This window comes from Brachycentrus maculatus, unplaced genomic scaffold (genome assembly GCF_059751285.1).
Source record: "Brachycentrus maculatus isolate JH-2025_06_01 unplaced genomic scaffold, ASM5975128v1 h1tg000782l, whole genome shotgun sequence".
Taxonomy (NCBI): Eukaryota; Metazoa; Arthropoda; class Insecta; order Trichoptera; family Brachycentridae; genus Brachycentrus; species Brachycentrus maculatus.
This window is the reverse complement of record NW_028281510.1, coordinates 57,762-83,148: the sequence shown is the minus strand read 5'-3', so window position 1 is coordinate 83,148 and position 25,387 is coordinate 57,762. Positions and strand designations below refer to the sequence as shown.

General features: G+C 30.5%; 1 protein-coding gene across 1 annotated transcript in view; it reads left to right on the top strand.

Moving 5' to 3' along the window:
- The window catches only part of LOC148300219 (chorion peroxidase-like), a 72,656-nt gene that overhangs the window by 28,756 nt on the left and 18,513 nt on the right, over positions 1-25,387 (top strand). Inside the window, exons 4-5 of the mRNA XM_088275095.1 lie at positions 23,236-23,427; positions 24,164-24,360. Coding sequence (XP_088131221.1) covers positions 23,236-23,427; positions 24,164-24,360 — 389 coding nt within the window. The remainder of the gene's footprint in view (positions 1-23,235; positions 23,428-24,163; positions 24,361-25,387) is intronic.

The window sequence follows — 25,387 nt, the reverse complement described above, 5'->3', positions numbered from 1 at the left end:
GTTTTGAACCGCTTATTGAGCTTTTATGGATATATTTTTATTTGCAATCATTCTATTCAAAGCACCATTTTCTCTGTTCCCTGCATTCACCCTTGTTACAATATCATTATCCACTTTTTTCCATCTCTTGAAAAGATGCTTCCCAGATATGTAGATAAATATGAAAAATAGAATACTTCAAAGATCACTAAAATGTTTCGCTTCTTTTCAACAAAAATCCTTAAGTTGAAATTTTTAAAGTGAAACAAGGCTTCACAAAAATTTGTTCCTAAATAGATAACGTGCCAAAACAAGACAGAACCTCGACCGTTGGTTCATGGCTTTTAATTGAATCTTTTACTGCGCTGAAATTAATTACTAGTTTAGTACAATACAAAAAAAGCAATGAATGTTGGCAAATTTGTTGATCACATGATTAACATATTTTATTTTCATGCGTATCATCACAACGCCGACATCAAGGCTAAGAATGGATAAAGAATTTACTTTTTCTATTTATATAAGCTCGTATTTATGTCATAGTGCAATACTTAAATACTATATAAGTGTTTAGATTCTTACAAGGATAAAAACGATTGGATTCAATTCAATTCCGTAGAAAACTTAATTAATTATCGATCCGTGATACTGGGATGAAGAATAATAAAGCAATAAATGCCACTTAATGAAATATGAAGAAGGTTTAAGGTCAGTCGTGTTTGGAATTCTACTCTATAATAACCCGATAAAAAGTAATCATCTCCAGTATGAATGGAGAACTTAGTCCAATGATCTAAAGGCATTGAACAACTATGTATGTTTAGCTATCGGTAGAATGATAATTAATTATTACAGACTAAGATGAGATGTCGCAATGACCTTAGTTTTATGGTATAGTCAAGTTTTGTAATTGATAAATATAAATAACAACTATCGTAAAATACACCACATAATACATTAATGCTTTGGAAAAAATATTCGTATTTAAGTTTTACTGTGTAGATAGTGACAAACTAAAATTGAAATTTGAAATGTATAAATACACGACACTGATTAAAAGCTTTAAGAAAAAATGAAATCAGTAATAGTAATGTGTTTTCTATTGAGGTTACAAACGTTTAATGCGTTGAGTTAGATATTATTGTTCCTTTAGATAGGCGAATGTTCGCACGAATGCAAATGGTTCAGGATAGTAAGTATTGGCTTTACTGTTTCCCGTCAGCCATGCATTTTCAGGCCGTTGGGTCTATTTTCAGGTTGCAATTCTGAAAATACCCAATATAGACTAGAGAAGTTATTTGTGTGTTTGTTGTAGCCATAGAAGAGCATTTATAAACATATCGTAGTCATACAGGAAAAGTGACCAAGTGCATTTTTTACAAAAACTTAATCATTGACTATGTGATATCTACTAGCTTAATATTGCGCTGAAAAAAATTCCAAAGGATTTTAAACTTGGAAGTATAATATATTGACTTGTTAAAAATGACTAACTGCGTTGACGTTTTTCTTCTTGCCTAACAAAAGTGACTTAAATGGTCTTCCTGAATATTTTACGTTTTGTTAGTTGGTTACTTTCTCCTGTACGACTACGATATCAGCAATATTTCCACTATTTTTATCTTTGAAATTCAAAGGACACTATCAACTCATAAAAACAATAGAATTTACTTTGAAATGCGAAACGACATAAGAAGGTACCCGAATAAGAATTTAATAAGCAAATTTATAATATGTACATATCAGGGACGTGCGGCGTCAGTTTTAAGAAGGGATGCTGATTATACATGATGTGATATACCATATATATGTGTGTGTGTGTGTGTGTTTTCATTTCATTAATGGCACAAATCAAAGTATACAGTGTTAAATAAATTTACTAAAAAGCCAAATGACCACAAAAAAACATTTGGTCTTCTTTTGTGGTTGATTTGGATTTTATGAATAGTATTTTAGGAGCCTTTTTTATGAAACAGACACTAGAAAAAGTTATAGGTACGTTGTTTACACAATAATTTAAAGGGTTGCTGAGTATCCATACCATGTATGGGTGGAACGTTCACCGTACATATTATATGTAGGCTAACTAAGATTTAATCAAATAAGTAAACATTTCAGATTACGTGTTATAAATATAAATCATTGATCACGATCTATTGATTAATGTTGCCGAGATTTATTATAATTGGTAGCATCTTCTTTTAATTTATTTAAATTTATTATTCACCTCATTAAATGCCCTTACTGTTTACGATAACACCATTTACCATTCTCTTTCCAATTAATTATAAATACAGCATCAATGTAAAGTACCCATCGTGCCATTGACTTTAAAACATACATAATCAATAAGCTAGAAATGTTTTGCATAACGAAATATGCATTATACACCGTATTAAATTCAATTAAAATTTTTGATTAATATGATATATGAACATCATATTAATGAACATCTAATTTAATAGTTTGTTTATGTATTTTTTGTAAATGTATTTTTATTCTTCAGACTAGCAAGTGCGTTAGTCGTCAAGTTGGCAAGCTTGCGCGGTGCGCTGTCATAGTCTGTGCGCGTGATGTGTATTGAAGTTTATAGACATGATTTTAAATACTACTTTGAATCCATTTTTTTTAAATTAACTTTTAATAAAATACAATTTAACATAATTTATGTAAGACGCTATATTTGAAGTGAAAACATATACATACGTATATATATATATATATATATATATATATATATATATATATATATATATATATATATATATATATATATATATATAGAAATATATATATATATATATATATATATATATATATATATATATATATATATATATATTGTGCGTGTGTTTGTGTATATGTAGGCACCCATCAGCCTTTCTTTAGTGTCAACCGAGTTCGGATGAAGGTTAGTCTTTTCTCTCAATTCATCAGCTAGAGGGATGAACATCAAAAAAATTAAAACATTGTACGAAAAAAAATATGAATACCCGTCAGGTAGTGTAAAGAAGAAAACACGATGATTATTACGTCGTTTACCTTAACACACTGAAAACAGTACGGTACGGAAGTAAATGCGAAACCGGACCTCTCATTCGCGTAAAAATGAGAAATAGGATATGCGCAGTTTTCTGTTTGCTGACTGATTACAATGGCATTGACTGATCCGCAATGCTCAAACAATATTTTCTGTTGCTTTCAAAGTAAAATTAAAAACTAGTTTTTGCATTGATGCAATATTGAACAGTCGTTTCATAATTCAAACTGACGATTGTGCAGGACAACGACACTTGAAATATTATGCAGAAAATATCATTAGTATTCATGAGATGTGAATATTTATAAATTAAGAAGCTTAACTGTTAAGTGGAGCATTATTAACAACCTACTTACATTAATTTATTTATCGCATCAACAAAAAAATGTGAAATTAAGCTAATTTTGCCCAACTAACCATCATACTGCTTCCCCGCAGGGTGAGGCAGAGAAAATAGAATGCCCCACCAATCTGTCTTTGCATACAATCTTTCCATCTTCCACATTCATACATCTTCTCATACATTCTCAATTCTTTAAACTCTCATTCGCACCCGATGGTGCATAGGGGAATGCATTATATAAACGCAGTGTTGTATTGATCGTTAACACAGTAAGGAAGGGCGATCAGCCCTCCGCTTGAGATACAAGTCCAGGGTAATATTGAATAAATATTAGAGTGAAAAAATCACTTATATTTATTTAAGCCGACCCCTGGGAATTAAACCCGGGACCTCCAGAACGATAGCTGAGCGTGCTGACCATTACACTTCGGGGGTGGACATGCCATGCATACACGTCGATTCTTCCGACTTATGGCCTGATCACCTTCAAGTATTTGGAACACTAGATCATGCCATGTTTTCCTCGTTTTTCCTCTGCTTCTATTACCAGCCACATTTGCTTAAAATTTTGTTTGACAACCCTTAGTTCTATCATTCGCCAAGTTAATTTTGTTTTTAAAATCACTTCTTTATCGTGAAATTCCACGAAATCTTTGTTCAAAAGTAATTGAGGTTCAAACGGAATCCTATAAGTACCTATAAGAAACTACCTTTTTTTATTGTATAAACAAAATTACAAATTTTCGTTTGTGAATTTCTCGAAGGACACTGCTTATCTATTATCCACTGTTTCTTTAAAGAGATTAAGCATTTTTCATTCATAATTAAATTTCAAAAGACCTAAGACAAAGCTTTTTATTTAGCAACATGAGCAATTCATATATTCCACAAAAGGTCATCGCTTGAAAGTTCCCATTAGTTAAAACAAAGAGAAAACAATGAAACCAATTAAACATGCTGATAAGATGACATGACTTATACAAATACATTTTCATTTTGTCGCCTGACTGCCATTAGGCCTAAATACCATTTTTCACTGTTTTAAAAGCTATACATAAATAAAGTATTAATTTATACAGATTAAAAATATTAACCGAGGAAGAATGAGGAAGGAAAGGCGTGTTTAGGTGGTTTGGGCATGTGGAACGAATGAGTGAGGAAAGGACGGTAAAACATAAGGCGAAAATATGAGGCAAATGTAGTTAAAAATAGAACAGAGGAAGAATGAAGAAAACTTGGCACGATCCAGTATTTTATTAATTTTTATTTATTTTATTTGTCCGGGAATTGTACAGCTTACATTTAAAAAGTATATTGTAACAATAGTTATAACATTACAATAATAAACATTACATTACATTAACAAAAATAGTTACATTAATAAAAATAAAGCCAATTAAACAATTCCACATTTATGTTATAATAACTATTAAAACATTAAGAGATAATTTAAAAAATAGGAGTTGGTGTGTGAGGAAGGGAGTAAAAGGTTAGGGGGTATGGTATAAAAATAGAATATGCAGGAAGAAAGAGGAAAGTAGAGGAATTAATGAGAGTGGTTAAAGGATTGAATTACTTGAGAGTGGTCAGGTCAGGAGTAAGAATAATCCGAGAGTATGTAGGTACATATAATAACATTTTGAGTGTATCCAAATACTTGTTCACAAATCTGGATTATCTCTAATTCGGAGTTATTTTTCATATTATTTTTTGACATCTCAGCATAGATGAAATAAACCCCGCAAATGCCCAGACTTCTTATTTTTCTTCAACTATGCTAAGATGTCAAAAATAATATACATACAACAAGTTATTCGAATGTGAAAGAGGCGAAGAATGTTTGCAAAGACAGAGTAGTGTGGGGTTCAGAACTAAATCATAGAACTAAAATCACTAAACTCATTGCTTACATTGCATAAAAACTTACGTGTTTAAAACGATATTGCGAGAGTTTTTACCTAGATTTTTTTCACTCAAAAATTACATGAAATATAGTAACTTTCAACATAAAGAGTAAACCCACTCACTATTAGGAATACGCTATAAAACTTATTTGTTAGAGCCTTACTTAGCAGGAACATGAAAAGCAATATTACATCAAACTTAGACATATTTCAAAGTCTCTTGGACGTTAGATATGTAATTCCAAGAGATGGTTTAAAACATCGCGCGAATTTCCCGGATAAAAATGTGTATACTATTTGAGTCTTTACCTACCTACCACCACATTATATCACGTATAATAATTAATGGCAATTAGCTTTAAAAATTATAGCTCATTTCGTCAACCTTTGACTCGACTGCTCATATTCAGATTGGTGAGTAACAGAGTAACCTTTTCGCAATATAATCGTCGCCGAATTTGCAACGCTTCGTAAAGACCTACTCGTATCTTTAATAGGGCTAAGATGTCATTTTGCAATGCGCGCTCCTTGCGAAATTTGCGAACGGACATCGCTATGGAGTCTTTGTATTCGTTATCTCTGCCTCGCCATACTTGTATGTATATATGAATAAATAGAGGAGAATGTTTCTTTCTTTAAATATTTATATTTACAAAATGTTAGTAATGTTATTGTACAACCACTAACCTAGATTTAAGTTTACCGGTTTCGTATCGTAGACTTACCCGTCCCTTCGTCAGGACAATACTACATTAGCATGCAAACAATATTACATGTCAATACAATAGTACTATTCACTTACTAACAGCTACAATAAAATATTAATCACAATCGTTTTTGGTTCAACATGCACTAAGGTGCGCAAAGCGACATGCACTATAGTATTTTAAATATAGAGTGCAAAATAACTTAAATTTATTTGAAACTTCTTGGGAATCGAGCCCAGGATCTCCAAAACGATACCTTAAAGTTCTAAGTACTACAATACGGGTGCAGGCAATTGTTATTTTATCGTTCTATAAATGCATTAACTAAGACAAGATAACATGAAAATTAATCAAGGCATTTAGATGGATTGCGACATATTATCATCGGCTGACTTTAGAGATCACTTTAAATACTCGTATAACTTTAACCGTTCTCTCGATGATTTTGACGATTTTCGATAATTTTACATAATAAATAAAACATGTTTTCCGAACTGTCGTCTGTTAAGGACTCTGTGAAGTAAACAGTCTTCGCCTTTTTACTATGGGCGACGAAATGTCGAAACTATTATTTAACCACTAGAATATAACGTGATGTAACAAAATCGTATTATGCCTTTATTGGATTATGGAGCTGTTACAAATGCCGACGTCCAAACTGTCCAATATACTTACTGACTATTTAAATATAATAAATGAGTAATGACTTCTGACCGCATAAGTACAATGCACTTTCAAAGTACACATGGAAATGTATTGTAATGTATTGTGATGTATACCGTATGTATGTATTAGGGATTTTATTTAGGGTAACCAACTTGACCATGTGATATCGAAAATTCTTGAAATGAAAGTAATTATTCAAATTGAACTATTGGGTATTTTACTCATTGGGTCAGGAGTGTGGCGTTCGATTCTCTCTGCCTACCCCTGCGGGAAGCAGCGTGATGGTTAGTTAGTTAGTTAGTTAGTTTAGTAATAATTTATCTGGCTGCTCGTATTGTTAATTGAGTGAAAATGTAAAACAAGAGTTTATTTCAAAAGCGCTACGTAGATAAATTAAATTTTCTTTTTTATGTTAAGAAAAAATAATATCTACCTATTTTCACTATTAACTTTCAGTCAGAGCCTATAATCTGGTCATGTCAAAAGTTTATATAATCGGAGGATATGTATGACTAGATATATGGATGTGAAGGAAGCTAGGAGTATGTGTCAGGACAGACGGTTGTGGCGTTCCATCCACTCTGCCTACCCCAGCAGAGAAATGGCGTGATGGTAGTAGTGAGTAGCTAAATTTCCAAGTTAATAATTAATTCTCTACAATATTTCAAGCAGGTTATCCTTATTTAATGTATGTTTTACTTGGTGAATACGATTATTTCTTAAAATATATTGCAACACTTATTTCAATGCATTCCGCATCATTTTCAAACACCGTAAATGACGTGGAATGCTTCAATACACGTGTCACAACAGATTAAAAAAAACGGTGGTATTTACCAAGTAAAACTTAAATTAAAAATGGATTGATTTAACCAAAATGTGACTGCCGAATCAATTAATGGAATAATTTAATTTTACTTTTAATAATTAATGTAATCCTTCCCTTTCAACGTTGTTTTTGGTTACCCTAGGCCTAGGCACTAGAATACGAGTATGTAAGTACGACAGTACACTCTTCTTAGATAATATAAGACCCGAGAAGTGTATATGCGATGATCCACTAACAACCTTGACACATTTGTCCCATGATAGAGCAAAGAGACGTGACGTGGTCTTACGTGTTCAACGTACTCGTACAATATTATTCAACACATTATACGTGATCATACAAACTCGCATTTGAAGACTTTGCTCTACAACTTTTGGTATCTTCAAATAAAAAAAAAATACAATTCACATTTGAAGCACTAACTTTGTTATTTTCATTTATTTAATTAAAATGTAACTTTGTTTTAAAATCACTATAATAATGTTTACAGTGATTTCAAAACAAAGTTACATTTTAATTTACTCCTATTTTCTGTTTAAATTAATCATATTATTTTTGGGGCATTTATTTTTATACTACGAATAATTCAATAATATTTTTGCTTGCAGTTGCCAGTCGAATAAAAATTACGTCCAAAGAATTTTTTTTTACTATTTTGTGACATTATACTCAAAACAAATATCAAAAGTATCACAAACGCTTAATGCAAAATCAATGAAATTGGGACAAATATTTTTTGTTGACTCTTGCATTACTTGTTTTAATTATATGCAGTTTATTTCGACCAGGTGGAAGGCTTTTATGCAAAATCATCATATCGCAAATGGTTCATTTACTTACATGGCTTAATATAAGATAACAATATCATATTTATGTTAATATTAAGATATCAGTTAATAAAATAATTATGCACTTATCTGGTAGCGTATCTACTTAATTTGTCACTTGTCACTTTACTTGAACATACATATTTCAATGTTTACCATATAATAAAATAACAACTGTATATGGTAGTTTTTTCCACATATATTTTATTTGACCAGTGACCGGGTTTCGTCGTTACCGACATCATCATACTAGTCAGTGGCGTGCACAGATAATTAATTAGGGTAGGCAGTAGAGGTAGGCTAGGTACTACTTAGTAAGGTTGAGTAGGCACTGGTTGCGTTTTTATATTTCACGCGGATAAGATAGGCTAGGCACTGGTTTTCTGCCTGTATGGAATGCACGCCCCTGACACTAGTCACTGGTAAAGTAAAATATATGTGGAAAACCATATTATTGTTATTTTATTGTATAAATAAAATTATAAAATCAAAGTTCCGTTGGAATAACGTTATTTAAAACTGTAAAAAATTTATGTGTTTAAAAAAATATATATTTTTGATATTATTTTTTGACATCTCATCAAAGATGAAGAAGAATATGGAAGTTTGGGCATTTACGGGGCTGACGACTGTCATAGGCTGGTTTATGTGATCACTTTACACACGTGTAACATTCACCAATTCTACCCATTATTGACAACCACACTACTCAAATTCTTGGAAGTTCTATATATATGAACCAATTTAGAAACCTTGTTCTTGAATCACTAGAACTTCACTAGAGACATCTATTGGTGAGATGTAAAGAAGCTTTTTTACTAAGCAGAAACTCTTATATTAGTATGTGAGATCCGAATCCTGGATTATAATCACACACATGAGAAACGCCAGAAAATACCATTTTCATTTTTATTATTAAGCTTATAATTTGACCAGATAATTTATTTACCACATTTTGAGTGTGTCCAAATACTTGTTCACAAAATCTGGATTATCTCCAATTACAGGAGTTATTTTCATATTAATGAAATTAATATGAAAATAACTCCTGTAATTGGAGATAATCCAGATTTTGTGAACAAGTATTTGGACACAATCAAAATGTTGTAAATATATTTTTGAGTTTCTGTACATCGTATTACGAGTATATTGTTTTAATAGGGCCACATGGTAACAAGTACTAAGTAGCGCACGACTAGCTAGATTCGTTCAATCATTTCCTGTTCCTTGAAATTAGTGATAGATCATTGACTCGAAATAGAAAGGATCAAAATTTTAATTGGATAGCGTAACACATCAAATACTCTGTTCATATCATAAAATACACATAGTAATTCTTTAGACGGTTGATCGATTTTAATCAATTTAATTGTTTGTGGGCTCGAACTTTTTTATTTATTTGATAATTGTATCGATGCTAATGGTTGATTGAGAGAGTTAATTTTGTGTGAGTGTGTGTAAATATATATATATATATATATATATATATATATATATATATATATATATATATATATATATATATATATATATATATATATATATATATATATATATATATATATATATATATATATATATATATATATATATATATATATATATATATATTATATATATATATATATAATATATATATATATATATATATATATATATATATATATATATATATATATATATATATATATATATATATATATATATATATATATATATATATATATATATATATATATATATATATATATATATAAATTTATATTTATTTCATATTTACATCTACTAAATATTATAATATTGCTAAACATAATTGAGCACATAACAGCTTTTCATTAAAACATTTTTTTTAATAATAAATTGATCGGGGCCAGACTGACTATGACCAAAATTTGGTGTCATGTGTTATTCATCATTTTAATCATTTTTTTTAATCTGTAGATTGTATAATCTGTAGATAGAAGAAAAATTATCGCTTTTTGGTATTCATTAAGGCTGAGATCTCAGACGTTCAAATTCAGAACGGGAACGGCTGCGCAAAAAACCAGACATGTCATCTGTGCACATTTTTTAAAGAATGTTTATTGCAATTAGTTTTATTTTTAGAATATAAATTGAAAAATATTATTACTTTTTTTTTACTCCTGAACCTTTCAAAACCTTTTTTTTCTAAACTCTGTATTTATTTCGAAGAAAAACTTATTTTGTCAATATAATAACAATGTTTTAAGAAAAAAATTAATTGCGTTGAAAGAAAATTAAGTATCCCGCCTTTAGTAAAAACAATAATATTTCGACATTTTAAAATTAAAATACATGAAAATACTACGTCATCATATCCTAAACGTCATTTTTTAAACATTTTTTCAAACAAGTATCTACCGCACCTTTTCATTGAATCAGATTACCTTCTCTGCACTGACCGAATCTGATTTGAATCAACGATTAATCAACAATACTTTTCAATTATTTACAGTTTAACGGTGGCATTATGAGTCATAATGAGATCAATATGGTAAATTTAAAGGTCATGGTTATTTGGGCCTCACACCACATTTCTCGTCTTGTCCTCTCGTGTGGTAATAGCGGTCACTTGTTGGCTCCAATTATCCCAAACTGTGCCTACATTCATACATAATACACACTACCTCAACTCGATAACCCCGTTACAAAGACAGCCGTTACGTAAACCCATAAACATCGTCACGGAATGCCGAATTCGTACAGTTTAACGTTTCGCCGTTCAAAAGTTACTTAATCAAAGGTTTATAAGGTACCTATTGAAAATACTTAATTAAAGGCTTATAAGTTTTTAGGTACCTGTTTAAAATACTTGATTAAAGGTATATTAGTTGGCAGGTAGTAATTTAAAGTATTTAATTAACGGTTTATAAGTTGGTTGGTACCTGTTTAAAGTAATTAATTAAAGGTTTAAAAGTTAGTATGTACCTATTTAAAATACTCAAAAAGGAATTTATAAACAAAATAAATACCGTACTAATTTTATGTATTTTGTGCCGAATAAGCGATACCTAAATAAAATGTCAAAAATGCGATAACATTGTTAAAAATGTTGATTTTTTTAAGATACGATGATATATCGCAGAAGAATGACATAACACAGTTGCATTTCATTCATGTTTTTGTTATGTAAACAAAATTCCTTCAGAACTTTTATACGATAGACGTATATCAATTTCACTATTTTTTTAGTGGAATAAGCTAGTGGTTAGCGTGCTATGAATTTGGTTCTAGATTCGATGATTTAATATTAAAAAATGATCTTGTATTTGCAATTATTTGAAGTCGAAAATCTTTTGCATAACCTTTGTACAATAACGACAATCAATGTATAATAACGACAATTAATCTAATAACACTCTATACCGGATAGTGAGAAAACGAGAAATATTTATTTATTATAGTTTAAAAAACAAGTGGTAAAATAGATTTTTGATGAAATTTACCTCTCGTGAAAGTTGTAGCCAAAAAACAGCTAAATAAATCGACTAAAACTCATAAATGAATCGGTGTATGGAATATTTGCGTTGTTATCATGGTGAACATGATGAAAACGTACAAAAGGTACATGTTATAATAACTGGTATACCGATTTATTTATAAGACCAGTAAAAAACTTCATTTACATTTTGATTGTATGGAAGCAGTCAATGACATTCGAGTATATTGGTCAGTAGAACAATTTCCTCTAAGGTTAAATAAATAAACTGTGCCATTTTTTATAACATTTTTTGTATATAATCGCCATGCGGCAGTTGTTATTATTTTTTGTGAAAAATATTTGGTACTATTTTAAATGTGAAGGTTAGATTCGCATATCTGCAGCATCAGTGAAAAGCCATCTAGCGAAAAGGTAATTCGACTGGTAATTCGATGGATTTCTTTGAAGTTCTAGTAAAGGTTGTTTGAGACACACTTAACTTTACGCCGAAATTAGAAATCGGTCTTTATGAAACCTTTTTTTTAGAACTTCTTATTTTCATTGTTTTACAATGTCAGCTGGAATGGGTTAGTACAAATAAACTCTCAGGCATTTAATTTATTATGTTTTTCTTGTAGGAAATATACATTTTTTTTTTTCACTTAATTTTATTATATTTCTTAAACAATGAAAAAAATTAACAATTTTTTTTAAAGTATCTTAGACTTAAGGCCCAGTATTCAATAAATCTTATAAAATTTAATTTTATTTACCAGGGTAACATTTGACGTAATTGTTTTTTTTTGCCTAAAACACCGCTTTTGTATTCAAAATATAAGTTTTTCTTCAAAATAACTATATCGTCTTGAAGAGAAAAGAGTTTATGAAAGGCGATGAGAAAAAAAATTATAAAAAATATATTTTTACCAAATTCCAATATGCGTGTATTCTAAAAAAATATGCGCGGACAATTCGCGTGTCCTGACGTCACGTACTGAATTTATATATTTGAGAGTACACCCTTAATTGTTATTTATCTGCTTTAATTTAATTATATTAGAACATTCTACCGTTTTGTTGTCTTCTTAGTGTTGTATAATCTGCTTCCATTATCCATAAAGTCATTAAAAATAGAAACATAATACAAAAGAGATATTCATAAATGCCCTCAGGAAACGGAATCATTCCTTTGGGAGCCGACTTGAGCGGTATAATGAATGACGACTATTGCCGTTGATTGGGCTGTCACTTTCACACTTTTTTTATAGATATTCATGGGTAAGCGCTTACCCTAATTGCCTCTGGCTAGAAGCCCTGCGATATTGGCTATTATTCAATACTTGGTACATACGAGTACTAACGCGAACGCTATCCTTTCTCCCGTACCTCAATACGTAGTGAAAGTTCGTAGACTCGCTAGGGCGCTTTACTCTTATTTTCTATCACCTATATTCCTGCCTTCACTCCACACTTTAAGCGTTTGAATTACCTGCATTATGTAATGATTAATATTTATGTTCTATCGTAAATAATACGATGCAATCGCAACTCTAATACGTGAATACACCTGACACGTTCTTTCTCAAGAAATCACGTAAAGTAAAAATGATATATTTAAATATATACATAATATTTATATTACAATCACGGTATGGATTAAAGCAGTGGTTGTCAAACTTTTTTTCCATCAAAACCCTTTTGAAACAATTAATATTCTAGGGAGTCCTAAAATAAGCAAAACTTTAATGAAATCACACAAATATAGGTACATCATACACAACTGACTTCTATAACAGTAAATAAAACAACACAAAATAATATAATACACAAAAAAAACACTAGATATCTAAGTATTTTCGTTTTAATTTTTCGATCTTAGTATTATTGAAGATTTATTTTGCTGCTTGTCGCGGCGGATTCCTCAGAGAGGTTTTGCGAAGCCCCAAGACTCCGTGGAGCACAATATGAGAACCGCTGAATTTGAGATTTTATAAAATTGATGGTGATAACACCTCTATGGTTGTTGTCATCAACTGGCCTCAGATTGACACAGCGAGGATGTGTTTGAAAGATTTTCAGGAAATTATTCGTTAAACATGATTCAAAAATCATGCAAGAACAAATCTTTAGCTTTTCTTTGTACTGAAAGATCATTTAATAGGTTCCCAATTATGTGGCAGAATGCTACGATTGGGAATTAAAAGGATGGATAGAAAAGGAAGAGGTCTATATATTGAGCGGTGGAGCACACAGGGCTCATGAAGAAAAAGAAGATGATACGATTTTTACTAAAAAAATGAATTTTTTATTTAATAAATATTTTTGTTATCTGATAGCATCGGTTTCTTCGTTTTAAATGTTAAAACTTGCATACAATTTGTATTATTATATCATCAGAAATTAAAATAATGATCAATATTTGCTCACAGTGTTCAAACTGCTGCAACGTTCTGAAACTGTCGTCATTAAAATCGGCTGCCAATCTTAATTATTCGCTGGATTTCAAGCGGACGTAAGTAGCGCAAAACTTTCGATCCATTATGCGGCGTGAATCAATACGCCGAGGAATCTTTAGTGCTTTACACAATCGCACCGAATCACCACCGTTTCTGCAATCCAGTGTATTTATCGTGTTTTGAATTTGAAACATCCTACAATTCTCTTGATTGTTGCTATTCCTAATCTATCCTTCGTGGCAGAACTGTGTGCAGATGAAATTTGGCTCCTGTCTGCTCTGATGGCAAAATGCAAATCGCAAATCAAAATACGATTAATCTACTTGTTTCTGTATGTTCATTCACAACACATGTTTACAAATCTGGATTATCTCCAACTAGGAGTTATTTTACTATATTTTGACATCTCAACATAGATGAAGGATAATATGGAAGTCTGGAATATGAAGTAAATGTCCAGACATCCATATTTTGTGTATTTTGTAAATTAAAAGTATCGTTAACTTTGTGGCATGGTAATATAACACTCTCCTTATCATTTAACGTTCACTTTGTGTAATACCAGTATAATTAGCATTAATTCGTGACTACTGATTTCAGAATAATCATTCCATCATCAGGTCATTGAAATAAAATTATCACGGTCTGACATTAATACAAAAATTTAAATTTGAAAGAGAGATTAATAAATTCAATTCCAATTTCTCTTTCAATATATTGTTTTTGTATAAATGTCAGACCATATTAATGTAAATTGAATGACCTGATGATGGAATAATTATTCCGAAGCCGTAGTCACGAAATAGTGTTTTTTAAAGTGGTATTACACAAATAAAAACGATGAATGATAAGGAGAATGTTATATTACCATAAAATTAACAATGCTTTTATATATGTACAAAGTAAAATATGCGTTAAGTCAACATCTTTATTCTGGCACTGAAAGAATGGATCTAATCATTAAATAATTGGGCGAGTTACGTAATTCATATAATTGAAAAGATTAGGAAGAGTTCTTTGCGGTGGTATGGACATGTGGAGCGAATGGATAACGAGAGAATGGCTAAGAAAATATATGTGTGAAAGTGAGAGGGAAAACAGAACGTGGATGACCGAAAAAGACTTGGCACGATCAGATCAATCAGAACCTAAAATCTGGCGGTGTCAAAAGTCTGCGTAATCGGAGGGCATGTATGACTAGATGTATGGATGTGAAGGAGGCGAGGAGTGTATGTCAGGACAGAAGAGTGTGGCGTTCCATCCTCTCTGCCTACCCCTGCGAGGAAACGGCGTGATGGTAGTAGTAGTAGTAGTAGTATTAAATTGACTCGCTATTTTTATATGATATTTATTCAAAATATTTGAAGACAGTTTCTAATTTTAACACGGACTATTTGATCTACATACATATTTAATTCTAACTAATTATTAAGTAACATGAAACGTTTAAGTAATAAGACAGATTAAATTTTCAAAACATTCAATCACACCCACATCGGTTAAAACAGTGGCCAGATTTTCACCCACAGCCACTCGGTAGCTCTATCACAGATTTTATCTATGAACGCAACTGTAAAATAAGATAGACGTGTTTCGATCACGTTTATGATTAATTCAATTGCGATATGGAGCTGTATATTTTGTTTTTCGTTTGCTAACAAGGCGATTTTAAACAGGATTATTATATGTTTTAACGTCTATTGAGTATTGTGAGGGAACAAGTCTTGAAAATTTATTTAAAAAATAAATATGATCTGGGCAAGCGCCGTGGCATAGTTGGGTAGACGCTCGACTGCGAAACTGGCGTCGCGGGTTCGATTCCCGCCAATTGCAAAATGAATTTAAAAAATATTTATTTTCAATGGGTCTGGGTGTTTGTGATGTATTTTTCATATTGACTTTTCCTATTCTTACTATCCTACCTGCAGACATGCATTGTGAATTATTAAAAAATGCATGCTTTAAAAAATATATTTTTCGTTATCTATGATTATTTATGGTATTTATTATTTACGCCAGATTTGTGAAATCGAATTGAAATAGAATCTTGAATTTTCTACCTTAGTTTTGAAGCTTAGTTTAATTTCGCTTTTAATATTTACTTTTTCAATTAATTAATTTCATTACTTTTCATTATTATTTAACCTGAGCTTTTACTTGTTTCTATAAGTTTGTTGTTTTGTCATCTAATTCATGAAAAAAAATTAAACGATTTTTATTGGCTGTATTTCATTTCATGTTATGTGTTTTTCATTAGTTATGAACCATAAATATATTTTTTTTAAATTTCCCTGGTTTACATTAAATTGATTAGAAAATGTCTTTGTGAAAATTTTGAACCATTTGTTTAAGAAAATGATTTTATTAAATGCATTGTTATAATAATTATATTTAACGATATCCTGTTTACACGTTTGAAAAATAGTCTGAACCACCGACAGATAAATATAACAATAACTTTAACTTCCGCAATTTTAAAGAACATTAAATTTTATTGTTCATTTAATTGCAGACAAAATAAATTAAATGCAAAAAAGTGTATTAATAATACCGTTTTCATCTTGATAAACCAATTCTCTATGACTTATACATAGGCTATAGGCGACTTTACTATTTCAAAGGTGGTATTTAATAAAATAATAATTAAAATCTCAAATGAAAGGTTAAATGAAATGCACAGCAGTTACTATCCACCTGTATATATTACAGTTCCGATCAAAACGATCTCGTTATCAAACTAGCTATTATATTATAAGTATACTGTCAAACCTAGCGTTGTATAAACCTTATTTGCTGAAAAGATATCTAATATGTAGGTCATATTAAATAATCTTGCAAAACAGTATTTCCTTCTGATGTGTGTGGCTCAAATTATATTACGATAGCTTGATTCATGCTGCCTGCGTGACGTTCAACTCCCGTATTAATTGGGACATTTAAAATGATTAAAAAGAGTTCTTTAAGGTGGTATGGACATGTGGAGAGATATATAATGGATAACGAGAAAAAAACTAAGAAAGTATATATGGCGAATGTGAGCGAACGCCGAAAATAACAATCAAGAAAATCAGAACATAAATGTGGTGGTGTCAAAAGTCGTAATCCATGAGCATGTATGACTAGATATATGGATCTGAAGGAAGCGAGGAGTGTAAGGCAGGACAGAAGAGTGTGGCGTTCCATCCTCTCCCTCTACCCCTGCGGTGAAACAGCGTGATGGTAGTAGTATTTCAAATAAATAGAATTAATGTTTTACTGGAATATTTATTTATTAATACCATTAATACCCTGGAGCTTGCCTGAAACCCAGGGCTGATCACCTTTCCTTCATGTATTTAACGATACAGAAAACACTGTTTTTTTTCAATGCAGTGGCAAATTCACTATTCTGTACGGATGAGGTTTATTTAAAACTTTTATTGAGAACAATACAATATTATACTTTTATACAATGTCCTATATTGTGTAAGCTATATCATAGTGAGTTAGAAAATTAAATAAAATAAAAATCTCTTTTGAAAAAGCAGATATTTTTTACCAATATCTTTCTAAGATTAGAGAAATATATGTAGTACATAAAAATATGAAAATTCCTTTGAATGTCCTTTTGTGCTACGTACGACAGTAAAAATCCAACACATTGTTACTACAAAGGAAGTTTTATTCACAATTGGATTTGTTAACAACATTTTGACTGTGTCCAAATACTTGTTCACAAAATCTTGATTATTTCCAATTAAAGGAGTTATTTTTCATATAATTTTAGGAAAATATTATCATTTGATTTGAATCCAGGATTCAGGCCTCACATACTAATATAAAAGTTTCTGCTCAATAAGAAGCTTATTTTCATCTTACCAATATATGTCTCTAGTGAAGTTCCAGTGATTCAAGAACAAGGTTTCAAAATTGGTTCATACAATATATATAGAACTTCCAAGAATTTGAGTAGTGTAGTTGTCAATAATGGGTAGAATTGGTGAATGTTAGACATGTGTAAAGTGATCTCTTAAATCAGCCTATGACGGCCGTCAGCCCCGTAAATTCCCAGACTTCCATATTCTTCTTCAATTCTGATGAGATGTCAAAAAATAATATGGATTTGTTATATTATACTATTTTTTATTCTCGTTTCAGTGTCGTATTACTTTAAACCTGTTAGATAGCGGTCAAAGCCAAGTAAACTTTTCACCAAGCCACGGGCCCGGATACCATTAAGGATATAACTTACGCTTAAAGATCATATTAATGATTTAAATACTCAAAATGTCGCTATTGGAACTAAGTGTACCGATTTATATTGTGTGTAACAAATGAGATAAGCGAACACAAGACACGCTTGCGACGGTCATAAATCAATGGAACTTTTACATAAGTTTATAGTTAAAGGTTATTTGCATTTTTTATTGGCAGTAAAAATATGTTTCCGGGTTATTTAGCAAAATAATTCATAGTTATTTGCTTTCATATGTAATTTAAATTCAAAATGCAATTAGGGTTGACAGCTCTCATTGTAAAATAATGAAGATAAAATTATATCTGAATCTAGTATCATCAAACGAGGTTTCTATGCTACAATATGATGAATTTTAGATATTTTCGTTTTCAAATAATCCTCATTTTTGCTTACTAAAATGAGAGAATTTTGATTTAATAGAGTGTTTAAATTAATAAGATTTTGTTTAAATCTTTCATCGGGGTAACTAAGCAGTCAATTATTTATTTAATTGGTACTAGAACGCCATTGTCAGCCTTTCCAAACCTTATATTAAAATATCGTATTTTTTAGATGTCAGACAAATTTCAGCAGAAGAGTATATTTTTTTTAGACAATTTATTTCCTATTTATATCGTTCTATCCTCAATCACAAGTCCGGTATACAAATTAAGGACTGTCTACGAAAATTAAAACACTTTCTCAACAATATATTTGTTCAAATGTGAGAGATAAGAAGCAAGTCACATTTTTTACATGTACATCTGTACTATTTAATGGCGTTTTCAAAATTTGAATTCTGCAATAAATGAGTTTCTGAGATATTCACAAAAAAACTTTCAAGCATATAGAAAATCCCATATTATTTGTAATTTGTTTTTTTACTACAACGTCTTTAAAACACAGTATTCTGTAATATCAAAAGCTTATTGTGCCGTTTTTTTTAGTATTAAGAACTTTATTCGATTCATCGGTTTTAATCGATATTTCTACGTTTATAACGTTCTCATTTTTACTAATAAAAACGAGTTTTACAAAGATTTTTGTCAAAACGTTTTTATGTCTATCCTCAACGTCCCGTAGACATAAATAAATTAGGGCAAAGTTTTACGTAAGGTGTTGTATAATTTATCAAAACACGTATTAATATAAACTATAATAATCAATAGTTTTTATCAAGTTAACTTTTCTTTATAAAATCAAGAAAATTACCTGAATTTACCCCAACCAATTTAAAACACTGATTAAATAGTTATAATATACACCTTGGATACATGATTTCAATTCATTCCATTCCATGAACTGATTTTCCATAATATTATGTAATACACATTTAATAACGTGAGTAGTTCATAAATTAAATACCATAATCTAACATACCTGTTACTTGTTAATTAATTTCGTAAAGGGTCATTTATTACCAATTAATTTTAAAATCACCGTAGGACATAGCAATCAATACTATTTTTCTAATGTACCATAAACACACATGAATTTATTATGTGAGATTATTTTACATGGAAAATGTATACGTTAGATTGGCCAACTGCAAAATTCCAATTTTATGGAATTGATTAGTAATAAACGCTAGCGCCTGAAGGGGTTTTCCATTCTAAAATGAACTAAATCAAATTAAGTAAACTGCATTTATGACTTTGTAAATAATATTGATACTAATGGTTCGTTTTAAAGGTTATATTAAACCGTATCGAAATATATGATCTCGGTCATAATTTTACAAATGCACGTCGTGTCTGTCCAATACACCTTTGTAATCCGAACACGATTTTTGACAATCCCTGCACAAATCCTGTTTAAGATAATAATGCATATCCAGCCAACAAATTAGTAAATATTGCATCTAATATTTGCGTTATAAATCATCCAAATGACTGTAATCTTATATCTAATAAAGTAATTATCTAAAATGTGTACGAACGGGTTTAAATTGGATGATAGCCTTTTCTTGTTGTTGATTATACCTTTGTTTATGAATATGGAAATTACAATATAAAATAATGGCTCTCAATGTCCGGTGTATTACGTGTGAGATTATAAATAATTGTAATGAATTTCACTTGCCAATTTTTATTTAAGATGAGAAAATAAGTTCTGCTTAAAAAAAAACAGCTTTGAATATAATGATTTTATCCAATCATAGATTTGTTTCTTGTGTTTTAGATTCATGTTTTTGTTAAGGTTTTCGATTTTCTTATTAATATTAAATTATTTTAACTTCTCGTATAAACGGTTTGTACCTATATTAGACCAATTTATTGTTTTAAATGTAGCTTTGTAACATCAACCAACCAAGAACAAACTAGAATAAGTGGCTAAGGTTTTGCCTATGGTTAAACCTATTAAAGCTGTTTAGATAAGTATGCAGATGTTACTTCTAAAAATTTCACATGTAGATTATACGATATAAGAAAAATTACAGTAGAGAATTTAAAATAATTCATCATTTTATAATAAGAAAGGCAACAGCAAGGATAAAAAAGTAAGTGGGATAAAAAAAGAAATGTGTAGAGAGAGAGAGAGGTGACAGTTTGAAATAAACAAAACTTTGTTCAAATAAGTTTTATTTTATTTATTGTTTCGGCATTAACTTTGTGGTAAGACTTGTTACAATGATTAAAGAAAACACTTGTTTAATAAGTTTTATCCTAGTTTAATTTATAACCATATCACTGCAACTGGCAGACACATCCTTTCACTGGGTGATTACCAAATAAAATTGAAATTAAAAACTTTGCAATTAAAAAAAACCTCACTTATTATTAATATACATTTTTAATTATATATTGAAATTATATATTAATTAATATACATTTATTACATTCATACTTCGATATTGAAATACTAAATTTACCAAATAATTTTTTTTAACTTATGTACTGAGCTTGTTTTAAAAAGTACTTTTGAACCTACTTACATAGATACTTATGTACATATATAATATAATATGCACCTGTTACATTAAAACATATTAAAAATCGTGCACAAAACATGTAATTATTACATCCTTACTGGGTATTAAATATATTTCATTCGTATATACATACGTACTTACAATGTTTTTTAATATTTATTTTTATCACGAACACGATTATGATCGTTATTAGTATTATACAACCCAAAATAAATTAATTTGCTTTTTGAATTATGTTTGTTTATATGTAACACATACTCGATTATCTGCCGATAACAACAGGTTTACGATGAAAATCATGAAATTTGCAATATTGGGTTGGGACCTTAATTCAACTTGCGTTATTTCGGATTAAAGATTTTATCATCAAACGCAATTATTTTTTTAAATAATGTATTGGAAAGAATGTAGGGTTATTCAATTATCTAGATAGATACTATGCCAGCAATTTATGCAAAAACAAAATTTTAAAAGTTCTAAATTCACAATATTTTTAATATTGTGCATCCATTTCTATCATATTTGTACACACACACTCACATCACTCACTCCTTTTAACAACGTCATATATCAAAAATCGGCAATTTTCAGTTGTGAATTTTTTCGGAACGCCCAGAATATGTACTATACTATCCCAGCAAAAGCGATTAAAGAAAATGTATTGTTTAATTATTTTTTAAATATACTAAATATTTTTCTAATGGAGAAAAAACATGCATGTTTTACCTAAAAAGATCTGTTGTACAGTAAAAAGTTCAATAATGGGTTTGATATTAATTTTTAATACATTTTATTATATTTTTAAACTTTAAAAACGATCTCCTGAAAAATCAAGTTTTTTTTTATATATGACGATGTAGAAAGGAGTGAGCGACATGTGTTATTAATTGTATGCACAGTATGCATTTTTTTCTTGTCTTTAATGAGTCATGCAATCATAGATGACATGGCCGATAAATAACATTTCTTATCTACCCACCTTTATTATCCAATCATCGATAGTCGCTTTATCCATTAATTTATTGAATAGTTCTATTACTCAATAACTTAATAGATAATGGGGTAGGATATAGAACTTTTTTTAGTAATACGTTGGCCATACGGGATAAGAGCGTGATGTGTTCCATTGCATTATATTTTATAGGCAGATCAAATAAACTGGTGGGCAGGACTGATAATTTAAACAAAGTTACTTCATGTTATTAACGATTGTGTTTTGTACCTACTGACATGTCTTAGTGAAATTGCATTTTATATAATAAAACAACAGCAATATAACTTTGTCCGCTTTTATTTTGTTTGACCAGTGACCAGGATTCATCGTGAATTGTGAAAAAGGCTAAATGCTGTTGTCATATTATTATATATAACCAGGGCTTTTTTTAAACAAAAAAATCTCGGAACTCACTTCATGTCAAGCTTTTTACTAAAAAAATATATTCAAATATCATTTAAATATTCTTTACAATATCATATGTTATCATTTTGATTAAGTATGTAAATATTTATTGTAATTATCATAATATTGTTTCGTCTAATATATTTAAATAATAAAATAAAAATCTGTAAAAAAGGTGCCGGAACCCCGTACCACCGCAATATACGAAAAAAAGCCCAGTATATAGCGTTTAATTTGTCAAACCTTTGATTTGATGTGGCGTCCTATTCTCTCTTGGGTTTGGATAGAGATCAAAAGACCTACAGAGCTACCGACGCAAGCGTCAGACGCAGTAATCCTGGGTCTCGACCACACGTGGTTTTTTAATGGGGTTTCTTCGTGCGGTCATGTACAGGATAAGTGAGATTCGCCACAATGGTTTCTTAATTCCGATAGGGTATCCAAAGCACATTAAAAATATGGAGTTAATAATTATACCGGTTTTATTTCTTTCAGGTACGGTCTTACCTACGAAGATATTGAGAAGGGTCTGCCTCTGATAGACACCTCTAAGACCCTCATCAGGGAGGTGTGCCCGCCCTTCCTGTCGCACGTGGAGTGCAGAGCCGGCAAGTACAGGAGGTTCGATGGGCTCTGCACCAACCTGGACCATCCTACTTGGGGAGCCTCCATGACACCCTTTCAAAGGTATGTGTATTGGTACGATTGTTATTGTTAATGTATTCTTTTTTGCCAACTCAAAATAGATGAAGAATATGAAAGTCTAAGCATTTACAGGGCTTACAGCCGTCATGGGCTTCGTTAAGTGATCACTTAACATACGTGTAACATTCACCAATTCTACCCATGGTTGACAAACACAATACTCTGACCGTCATAGACTTGGTTAAGTGATCACTTTACACACGTGTAACATTTACCAATTCTGCCCATGATTGAAAACCACACTTCTCAAAAATTTTTAAACATCTAGATATATTGACCAAACTCGTAACACAATATGTGCGAGTTCACAACACCCACCTATTTTTGGATGGGGAAAACTTTTATTAAGCAGATACTATTTCCATTTGTATGTGAGGTCCGAATCCTGGATTATATTCACGTACTTGAGAAACGCCTGAAAACGTGATTTTCAATTTATTTTTTCTTATAATTTGACCAGTTAATTTATTCACAACATATGTTGTAAATGACATGTCGTACGACGATGTCGGTAACTGGTCATATAAAATAAAACTGAAAAAAGTTATATAGTTGTTACCTTTTATAGAAAAAGCAGTTCCACTTAAATACATATAGCACAGGTACAACTCTAAACGCAAAATTGATAAAATGCACATTTCTTCATAATGAAGTATTAATTTTTTATGCATATTCCAAATAAATTAATTTAAAAATTAATTCTTATTTTATATCCCAGGTTGATTGCTCCCCTGTACGCTGACGGTATCAACGCACCAAGAGTGTCCGTGACCGGGCGAGACCTCCCTCTCTCCAGGGTGGTGTCCCGCACCATGCACCCTGACGATGGGTTCCACGACCACGCCGGAACAGTCATGGTCATCGCCTGGGGACAGTTCATGGACCACGACTACACCCTGACTGGAACTCCATTAGGTAAAGTCATTAGTCTCATACAACACGATGATACGTATACATTTGAAAATGACATAAGCTATATTAATCTTATACATACTGTACATAGGAAATGGATGGTTAAATATCAGCACAAATAGAAATATTTTAGAGTAATTGACGAAACAAAAAGTTATTTCTACAAAGAAAATATTTGTAAATGATCTCTCTTGCCATTCATCAAATCGGATACATACTCATATGAACATTTATGGTACTTTAAACATATTTTGAAATATGAACATTTATGGTACTTTAAACATATTTTTCTAATAATTTCCTCCGATTTTCGTTTTGTATAAAGCTACAGCCTATGCGTACATCTCTTTAAAAAATATATGAATATAAATATATTGCAATAAAAAGATTACAATATGAAATAAAACTACCAATGTAGGTACATGTTTATCATGTCAAGTTAAATAATAAGAGTCAACTTAAATAATCCACCTGTCTTGGTATCCAGAGAGATAATGAGTATTTCATCCAGTTTTGAGTTTTATAACAATATTTTAGTGTTATATTTGAATAGGAAAAAAACACAAAAAATACACATTCAATTCATTAAAATATTTGCTTATTTTTCAGTATTTGTATTCTTACAAAAAATGGACGTATTTTAAGCATTGTTCATGAAATTCTTTTTCCAGCTCGTGTAACATTGATAGTAGTCAAGATACTCTGTACACTGTTGTACATCGTCGAATTTTTATGCACAGGTGGTGTGATGACTCCATTTATAGATATACGATACTGAATTGATATGCATATCTTCGGAGGTCAAAGATAGGTGAACTTTATTATCCAATTACTCAAATTGGGCCATGATCCGCTAAATTAGTCCGAAACAGTCTTTGATTCAAAGTTTGTCTGCATTCAAATCAAGATATACATACGGCATAAATGATTACCAAACGATCAGAGTAGATGCCGGATGATAACTGAATGCAATGATCATGGACGTATCCCAGAAGGCGTTCTATTGCCAAAGCAAATAGCTGAATAGATT